Consider the following 10521-nt stretch of genomic DNA (forward strand, 5'->3'; position numbering starts at 1 on the left):
TCTTTCCAAGCACTTGAGTGCATAAAACCCTTTAAGAGCGAGACAGAGAGAGAGAGAGAGACAGAGAGAAATTCCACTTTAATGCCTGGAAGAATTTTTAATTTTTTTTCATGCACTCGAGTACATTTTACTATTTGAGAAAAAGAGAGAAAGAAAGAGAGTAAGTGAGTTAAACTTAATTAATTATCCTGTAAGAATCTTTTTTTTTACTCAAGGCAATTGAGTGCATTTAAACACACGTCAGAGAGAGAACGACAGAAAAAAATTAAAAAAGTTCACGTTATTTTCAGGAAGAATATTTTTGCGGATGCATTTATTCCTATGAGCATTTAACCACATAACAGAGAGAGAGAGAAAACATAGCAACAGAGTTTAACTGAAGTGCCTAGAATTTTTTTAAATTTATTCCAGGCCGTTGTGTGCACTTAATCCTATGAGCATTCAACCACATAACAGAGAAAGAAAACATACTTAAAGAATCCAACTTCAGTGAACATTTATTCCATGTTAGTATACTTATCAATATACTTTCCTAATTTATATTTTCAACATAAACAGTGTTCTTATATTATTGTCAGATCTTATTTAAACACAGTGCCGCACCATTGTTTGCCTGACCGGTATATCTTGTCTAAGGATCATTAACGTAGCGTGTTTAGTTCTGTTGTTACATAGGCTCTTCCAGGATTACTTATTATAATAAAAAATAAATAGTTAAAAAATTACTGGAAGGATCTCATTTCATGTCAATTTTACTCTTGCTTGTTATCATTGATAAAAGGGATAACCTTGAAGATTGTTCTTGTTTTATTATAGTGAAATACTATTGTTAATAAATAAAAATTATGTTTTGACTGGAAACTTAGTAGAGTAAATTAAACGCTGTTTATTTTAAAAGACTCTTTAAATTGCACACTTACTAGACAAAGTATCACATACCTCGTTTGTCAAATTGGTAACTCCTCCATCCATAACATTCAAGCGGAATACATCCGTTTTAATGCCGCTATAGTTCATTTTGGCATGGCTGCTTTCTCACATTTTCTTCAAAGCGACTACATATATATTCCCGCTGATTTATCTCTATACACTTCTCTATGTAAACGCGACCGTTTTGGGAGGTAGTTATTAGTTTACCGTGACCTCTCTAAATAGTCAATTGCTCCAGGCATTACATTGTCTGTCTCGTCACCGATGAATATTAATCTAAAAATTAAGAAGATTGACGGTTAGAGGAGATTCTCAGTAAACAAACAAATGTATTCTGAACGTGATTAATATTTCCAGTTAATAATTAGCTGAACTAGACAGGGTGTCCTTGAATATCATTTAAATACAAATTATTAGCTATTTCATGTCTTATTACGAATTTGGCTTTCAATTGTAGACAAAATTCACATCCTGTATCCGAAAAAAAAGGCAATTAAGGACAAATTTACATGCGAACTTGTCTCCCAATTATCTCTATTAGTATTCAAATAAAAAAAATAAACAACTTAAAGTAATTAGTCGAATCACTTTTATAAATATCACTATCAGTACACAAATATGATATTATTATTATTATTATTAATATAGAAATATTTCTTATCTAAATGCATGTTTCTCGCTTATTGTGTTTGTAAACGAATTTAAAGGGGCTTATGAACGTTATTTTTAGTAAATGATATACAGGACTGGCAAGTTACTTTCTTGGGTGCCAATATATCAAGCACCTATCCAGTAAGAGAGAACCGAATTTTCTTAAACGGACTACGTAATGTGTAAATAAAGACGTGGAAAATAGGTGGAAAAGCGAAGGTTTTATATAGTGCTTAAGGAATGGAAGCCCTTATAGGGGATGAAAAATATATTCGTAAAAATACCCCGGTAGCGGGGTGAATATTAAACAAAAAAGTCCCGAAAATAAGAGTTTATTAAAAGGAAAATGGAAAAACGTATGAACGTGGAGTTAGGTACACTAGGCAGAAGTTTTACAAACCCTGCACTAAAAAACCATTAAAACCATAGGTAACACTTAGAGGAAAAAAGTAGAAGAAACGTAATCATTTATTAGGCTTGTTATTGCATTCTAATGCACCCAAAAGCACCGTTGCCAGACCGGTATAAACCGGCTAACTTCTTTAATTCTGAAAATTCAAAGATAATTAAATTTGCAAAGCTGACGCATTTTTAGTGCTAATTTACCCAGTAGGCACAGAAATATAAGACACATCTTTTATTCGAAAACCGTATAATAAAATCAGTATTGCTTAAAGCTGTTTGGGTCGAACTCTAGTTAATCTAAGGGATAATAAGTGAAACGCGGTCGTTCTCTTTTTAACATGCGACTCAGATTTGTTGTTGCATGCTAATGCACTCATAAGCACTGTTGCCAGACCGGTATACAGGGTGCGAACACCATTGCTAATTTCTTTATTTCTGAAAATGTATATTGATAATTATTGACTTCTATTCATGTCCTAAAAATCGAGATATTGATATTTTTCTCATTGAAGTGCCTGGAAGAAATAAAATAATTTTAGTATCTAGGATACCTTAGGGGTTTTTCAAGTACTTTTTAAAAAAATTATTGAAATCCTATAAAAGTATTGACATTTTTCTCACTCGAGTGCCTGTAAGAAACAAAATAATTTGTCCCTTATTGGCAAGCAAATATCTTAAGTTCTTGCGGTTGGAATTTTGTAGTAACTGATATCTACAATACTATCAGAGTCCCTCAAGTACTTTCTGAAAAAAATATAAAAATCCACACACTATAAATCCAGATATTGACATTTTACTCAATCAAGTGCCTGTAAGAAACAAGATGATTTGTCCATTATTGACAAGTAAATATCTTAAGTTCTTGTGGTTGGAATTTTGTAATTATTGATATCTGCAGTACTATCAGAGTCCTTCAAGTACTTTCTAAAAAAAGTATAAAAATCCACACACTGTAAATCAATATATTGACATTTTTCTTACTAGAGGTCTTGTAAGTAACAAAATAATGTGTCTCTTATTGGCAGGTATAAATCTGTACTAGATAGTTAAGAGGAAAGTCGGAGAGACCCATTTCTTCTTGTTACTTGTCATTGCAAATTAAAGCAATGATTTACGCACTGGAAATGCGTATTTGCCAAACCAGTATATATATTATACACATACAATTGTTCAAGAGTTGAAACGATTTGAAAATGGGGTCTTTAGTAAATTTTTATTTAAGGGTACTATTTAAGCGAGAAGAACCAATATTGCATAAGGGTTTATATTGTCTATAATGCCTAATCAGCTGTCATAACAAAGTGAGGATTTCAGTAACCGACAATCAAGTACAAGATACAAATGTCATAAATATTGACTTCTACAAGGCTTTTGACAGAGTCAACTTTAGGATGTTCAAATAGGATAAGGGACTAGTAAGGATATGAGACTTTATCGGAAAAAGTCTGGATAAAATGAATGAGTAGACGGTTTTACAGTTAATAGTTGGTTCTTCTAGATAGCACCCTTTAAGCCATTGGACAAACCAGTTATCCTATTGACATCCGAATATTGTCCAAATGATTTCCAATAAGATGTAACCATATTTCCATTATTGGTCCTATACTGCACACCTAGTTGTACCAATTTAGGGTACTAAATATTTCTTTAATATTAAAAAACGAAAAACATTCTAACGAATATATAGTCAGGGTTTTAGTGGTTAAAATTTTGTAATTATTGATTTCTATTCATGTACTAAAAATCGAGATATAAATTGACATTTTTCTCACTAGAGTGCCTGGAAGAAATAAAATAATTTGTCCTTATTGACAAGTAAATATCTAAAGCTTTTGTAGTCAAAGTTGTGCAATTATTTATATCTACAATACTCTAAGGGTTCTTCAAGTATTTTGTAAAAAAAATATTAAAATCCACACACTAACAATCAAGATATTGACATTTTTCTCACTAGAGTGCCTGGAAAAAATAAAATAATTTGTCTCTTACTGACAAGTAAATATCTTGGGTTCTCGTGGTTGGAATTTTGTAATTATTGATATTTGTAGTACTATAAGAGTCCTTTAAGTACTTTCTGAAAAAAAGTATAAACATTCACATACTATAAATCCAGATATTGACATTTTGGTCACTAGAGTGCCTGGAAGAAATAAAATAATATGTCCCTTATTGACAAGTAAATATCTTAAGGTTGGAATTTGGTAATTATTGATATCTGCAGTACTATCAGAGTCCTTCAAGTACTTTCTGAACAAAGTATAAAAATCCACACACTATACAGCAAGATATTGACATTTTTCTTACTAGAGTGCCTGTAAAAACAAAATAATTTGTCTCTTATTGACAAGTAAATATCTTAATTTCTTGTGGTTGGAATTTGGTAATTATTGATATTTCAGTACTATCAGAGTCTCTCAAGTACTTTCTGAAAAAAGTATAAAAATCCACACATTGTAAATCAAGATATTGACATTTTTCTCACTAGAGTGCCTAGAAGAAACAAAATTATTTGTCCCTTATTAACATGTAAATATCTGAAGTTTTTATAGTCAAAAATGTAATTATTTATATCTAGAATACTCTAAGGGTTCTTCAAGTATTTTCTAAAAAAATATATTTTTTCACTAGAGTGCCTGGAAGAAATAAAATAATTTGTCTCATATTGGCCACCGAATTCTTGTGAATAAAATATAACTATAATTGGTCACCATAAATACAAATTCATATTTACAACGTTGGACAGATTTTTTATGTCGATTGGACAAACGGTGCTATTTAGATTATCAATAGTATTAAAAAGAGACAGATGACACCAAATTGCCAGTAGATAATGTGGACGGTCTCCAGAGATTGATAGATAAAAAACAAAAGAATAGGTTGATGTTGAACGCTCAATTCACCGTAAACGTTACAGCATTGGAAAAAGTAGAGAAAGTATGCAATATCAGCGATATATGGGATATTAGTTATGAAATAAGAACTCGCTTTTATTTCTCTCTTAACATCAGTCTAAGCATAAGAATTCTCATATGCTACGTCGCTAATGTTCTCCTCTACGGAGCATAAAGCTGAAATCCTACTGGAGAAGATATATGGCTAAAATGCTTTATAATAAGTCGCTCTCGCTGTGCTCCTCTACTTTTGAATGAATCCTTTTGCGAATGGTATTGTTGATCAGTATGCTTGTCGATGATCTACAAATTTACATACAGACTTCATAGTTCGAAAATGTTGTCAAACTTTAGGGGGATCTTGAAGCCTTATACAGGGTGTTTCAAATTTGACCCTCAACATGGAGATCTCGGAGTCAATAAGAGATTAGAGCAAAGTTGGGAATTTTTGAGCCTGATAATATGCCGTGGAATGGTTCCGAATATATAATATAATATTGCTACTTTTTTGTGCTACATGATGGGGTTTTTAGATGTTTAATACGACGTTTCGTCTTTTGTCCAACCATCATCAACTCTGTTTTTTCTTATGGGCGCTCTAATGGATTTTTAAAATCTGTGCAAAATTGTTTTTTTTTTTAGGATGTATTACAAGTAATATCTATTTTATCTATGGAAATGGCATTAAAATGTCAGAAATGCCAGCAACTGCTTCATATGTTATTTAAAACTTTAAAAATAAATAAAGAATAAAAATCTTTTGGATATTTGGTTCTTTTAATAAGCTTAGAAGTAAATATGGAGATGGAGTACATTGGAATAAACTAAAGAAAACTTACTTTATGAGGTATGGATGAGAGATTTGTGTACTTGTTGCGCTACATAAAAAAATAATCCGTAGATAAATGTGAACTCAGAGAAATTGACACGGAAAGTTTCCCAAAAATATGATTGCTTCTTATGCAAGTGCAACTAAGCCGTTTAAAATTTATTTAGCTCGAAAACTGCATCTTAGTGAAACTGAAAGATTTGTGTCATATTTTGTAACTGGCTGGCGCAAAAGGTTACCCCCAATTTTCTTGAGAATGTGATATAAAACTATGAAAGTACATTTCAAAACTGTGGCATTTTTTTAAAAAATAATAAACGCATTAGTAGTCCGACAATTTCGGGAAATTATTATTGAATTTTAATGTAAAAAATTAGTCAGTAAAGTTATTCTTTTTAGTGTTTGAAGTCAAGATTTTTGACATTTTCTTGATTTTTCGAGCATTCTTATATTGTTTCAGGCATAAATATTGATTTATTCTAGGATTTTGGACTTTTTTTCAACGTCTTCCGAGTATTTAAAATAAATGTTTTTTTTTTTTAATTTTGGCTTTTTATGTTTTTTTGTATTTTTGTGTTCTTTTTAATTTGATTTTTTTCTAATTTTCCAAGTCTATCAAACAAGATTTTATTATTTCAAGTATTTGAAATAAGGCTTCCTTTTATTCCAGGATTTCTGAGTCGTTTTTCTTTTAATTTTCGGTTTTTATGGTAATTTTATTGGCGTTTTTAATTTAAGAAATTTGCATGCTATGAGACTTTTCTGATAAGCTTCCCAGGTTAAACCAGTAATTTTTTTTATTATTCCAGGCTTTTAGAATCAGTTTTTCTATTTACCAGGAGTGATTTTTTACGACTTCCAGACACTTCCACAATCCAGAAAACTGGATTACATTTCTATTTGATTTCGGACATTTGGTGGAAATTTTTACGCCTTTCAGAGATATCAATTATTTTTTGCATATTTTCCGGGAATTTTACGTAATTTTTTGTCTTCCGCGCATTTAACGTAATTTTCTAAAATAATATGAAAAATTAATTTAATATCATTATAAAGAAAGCTTAGAAAACATTAAAAAAACATTTGATTGCCTGGAAAAAATAACGTGAAATGGTTCCGAAAACGTGTAAAACTTCAGCAACATTTCAAATTCGTGAAAAATTAATAAAAATGACTAAAAAAAATGCGATTTAGCTTCTAATGAGAAGTACTAGAAGGAGTAATCTCGTTTTAAAGGCAATCAAAAATACTTTTTAAAAATGAGAAAATTTAATATGGCGCCTATAAGAAAAAATAAAGTCGGTAGAAGGTAAAAACGATTTTGACAAATTTCAGTTTTTTTATTTTTATATCTCCAGAAGTATTCGGAATTTTAAAATTTTTTAAACGTACAAACAAATCGCGCAACTTTGCCGCCATTTAACCGACCCCGTAACCCTTACGGTTCCCGAGATCCCAAATTTAGTTTAAGAAGTCAGTTTAATTTTAAGTTAATTTAAAAAAATCAGCCTCGTTAGGCTGCGTACGGGAATTTCCACTTTTCAAATAAAATGAGGTTACGATGTAATATTAACATTTTATTATTATCCCGGGCGTATGTCTATAAGTTTTAAAAAATATATTATATATAAAAAATTTAATCCCGTACGAGTATAGAATATCTCAATATAAATTTGACAATTAATTTTATATTCCTACAACAGTAAGATTTATATTATATTACAATAATTACAATTCCTCTTGTATACGATTGTTTTATAATACCGTACGTGGACAATCAGTCATCTTAACAAATTACATATTTAGTTGTAAATATGTCAACGAAGTTTGGAACTAGTTTTCATCATTTAAATAAATAGGTCATCTTCTGATAGCCATATTTTTTGTTTCTCAACTAGTTGGATGAAGCTGAATATATTGGCGTCTACCTTTATTCTTTCACTATAACTAGCCCTAAACCGCATTGCCGAAGTCAGCGATGCAGCTGAGTTATAGCTATCAGAGTGGGACTAGTTTTCACCATTTAAAAAAAATAGGTCATCTTCTGATAGCCAAATTTTTTGTTTCTCAACTAGTTGGATGTAGCTGAATATATTGGCGCCGAAAATTTTGACAAATTTTGCATTTTTTTCAGGGAAAAAATTTTTGTTTTTAATTCTTTTTGAAAATTTGTTTTCTTATAGATTTCGACCCGTACATTACGAAAATGCTATTCATTTTTTCCAAAAAAATTATCTTATATTTTTTTTTGACCTCAAAGTTTCAAAGTTACAAAAATAGGTCAATTTCTGAGAGCCATATTTTTTGTTTCTCAACTAGTTCGATGAAGCCGAGTATACTGGCGTTTACCTTCATCCTTTCACTATAATAAGCCGTAAACCGCATTGCCAAAGTCAGCGATGCAGCGGAGTTATGGCTGTCAGAGTGTGATTAGTTTTCACCATTTGAAAAAAAAATTTTTTTGACTTTGAAGTCAAAAAAAAAAATATAAGATATTTTTTTTGGAAAAAATGAATAGCATTTTCGTAATGTACGGGTCGAAATCTATAAGAAAACAAATTTTCAAAAAGATTTGAGTGTTTTTTTTCCTTCGAACTTTGAAAATTTTGACGACCTAATAATGTATGACATTTTTTTCAGGGAAAAAAATTTTTATTTTTAAATCTTCTTGAAAATTTGTTTTCTTATAGATTTTGACCCGTACATTACGAAAATGCTATTAATTTTTTCCAAAAAAATTATCTTATATTTTTTTTTGACCTCAAAGTTTCAAAGTTACAAAAATAGGTCAATTTCTGATAGCCATATTTTTTGTTTCTCAACTAGTTGGATGAAGCCGAGTATACTGGCGTTTACCTTCATCCCTTCCCTATAACCAGCCGCAAACCGCATTGCCAAAGTCAACGATGCAGCTGAGTTATGGCTATCAGAGTGAGACTACTTTTCACCATTTTTTCAAAGTTATAAAAATAGGTCAATTTCTGATAGCCATATTTTTTGTTTCTCAACTAGTTCGATGAATCCGAGTATACTGGCGTCTACCCTTATCCTTTTACTATAACAAGCCGCAAATTGCATTGCCAAAGTCAGCGATGCAGCGGAGTTATGGCTGTCAGAGTGTGATTAGTTTTCACCATTTGAAAAAAAAATTTTTTTGACTTTGAAGTCAAAAAAAAAATATAAGATATTTTTTTTGGAAAAAATGAATAGCATTTTCGTAATGTACGGGTCGAAATCTATAAGAAAACAAATTTTCAAAAAGATTTGAGTGTTTTTTTTTTCTTCGAACTTTGAAAATTTTGACGACCTAATTAATGTATGACATTTTTTTCAGGGAAAAAATTTTTTATTTTTAAATCTTCTTGAAAATTTGTTTTCTTATAGATTTTGACCCGTACATTACGAAAATGCTATTCATTTTTTCCAAAAAAATTATCTTATATTTTTTTTTTGACCTCAAAGTTTCAAAGTTACAAAAATAGGTCAATTTCTGATAGCCATATTTTTTGTTTCTCAACTAGTTGGATGAAGCCGAGTATACTGGAGTTTACCTTCATCCCTTCACTATAACTAGCCGCAAACCGCATTGCCAAAGTTAGCGACGCAACTGAGTTATGGCTATCAGAGTGGGACTACTTTTCACCATTTTTTCAAAGTTACAAAAATAGGTCAACTTCTGATAGCCATATTTTTTGTTTCTCAACTAGTTCGATGAAGCCGAGTATACTGGCGTTTACCTTCATCCTTTCACTATAATAAGCCGTAAACCGCATTGCCGAAGTCAGAGTGGGACAAAGTTTACACCATTTAAAAAAAAAATAATTGTTGACTTTAAGGCCAAAAAAAAAATATAAGATATTTTTTTTGGAAAAAATGAATAGCATTTTCGTAATGTACGGGTCGAAATCTATAAGAAAACAAATTTTCAAAAGGATTTGAGAGATTTTTTTTTATTAATTAATTTTCCTACGGCGGCAAATTTAGTTTTTTGAAAAAAAAAAATTAATTGTGACACATCATTAAAAAGGAAATTTTAAAAATACAAAAACCAAATATGACGCCTATAAAATAAAAAAACAACGTTGATGACTGAAAAGTGGCAATGCGAATTATTTTAAAATCAAATAAAAAAAATAAAGTTGATTTTTCAAAATTTCAGATTTTTTCAAATATCTTCAGAACCATCCGGAATTTCTAATTTTTTTAAACGGCATATTGTTAAGCCCAAAAATTCTCGACTTTGCCCCAATTTAACCGTCTTCATGTCTCTCATAGTTTCCGTTTTTCAACTAGTTCGATGAATCCGAGTATACTGGCGTCTACCCTTATCCTTTTACTATAACAAGCCGCAAACTGCATTGCCAAAGTCAGCGATGCAGCGGAGTTATGGCTGTCAGAGTGTGACTAATTTTCACCATTTGAAAAAAAAAATGTTTTTTTGACTTTGAGGTCAAAAAAAAATATAAGATTTTTTTTTGGAAAAAATGAATAGCATTTTCGTAATGTACGGGTCGAAATCTATAAGAAAACAAATTTTCAAAAGGATTTGAGAGATTTTTTTTTATTAATTAATTTTCCTACGGCGGCAAATTTAGTTTTTTCAAAAAAAAAATATTAATTGTGACACATCATTAAAAAGGAAATTTTAAAAATACAAAAACCAAATATGACGCCTATAAAATAAAAAAACAACGTTGATGACTGAAAAGTGGCAATGCGAATTATTTTAAAATCAAATAAAAAAAATAAAGTTGATTTTTCAAAATTTCAGATTTTTTCGAATATCTTCAGAACCATCCGGAATTTCTAATTTTT

The 10521-nt window shown here is 30.4% G+C and overlaps 1 protein-coding gene across 2 annotated transcripts in view; it reads right to left on the reverse strand.

Annotated features, from left to right (window-relative positions):
* The window catches only part of LOC126744904 (tachykinin-like peptides receptor 86C), a 96082-nt gene that overhangs the window by 78333 nt on the left and 7228 nt on the right, over positions 1–10521 (reverse strand). The window contains exon 2 of one of the 2 annotated variants that reach the window (XM_050452492.1): positions 940–1206. In XM_050452492.1, the coding sequence (XP_050308449.1) occupies positions 940–1017 (78 nt within the window). In that variant the 5' untranslated portion in view covers positions 1018–1206. Of the gene's footprint in view, positions 1–939; positions 1466–10521 lie in introns of those variants that run through there. The other variant, XM_050452491.1, reaches the window with a different exon arrangement.

The sequence above is a fragment of the Anthonomus grandis genome, chromosome 15 (genome assembly GCF_022605725.1).
Source record: "Anthonomus grandis grandis chromosome 15, icAntGran1.3, whole genome shotgun sequence".
NCBI classification, from domain to species: domain Eukaryota; kingdom Metazoa; phylum Arthropoda; class Insecta; order Coleoptera; family Curculionidae; genus Anthonomus; species Anthonomus grandis.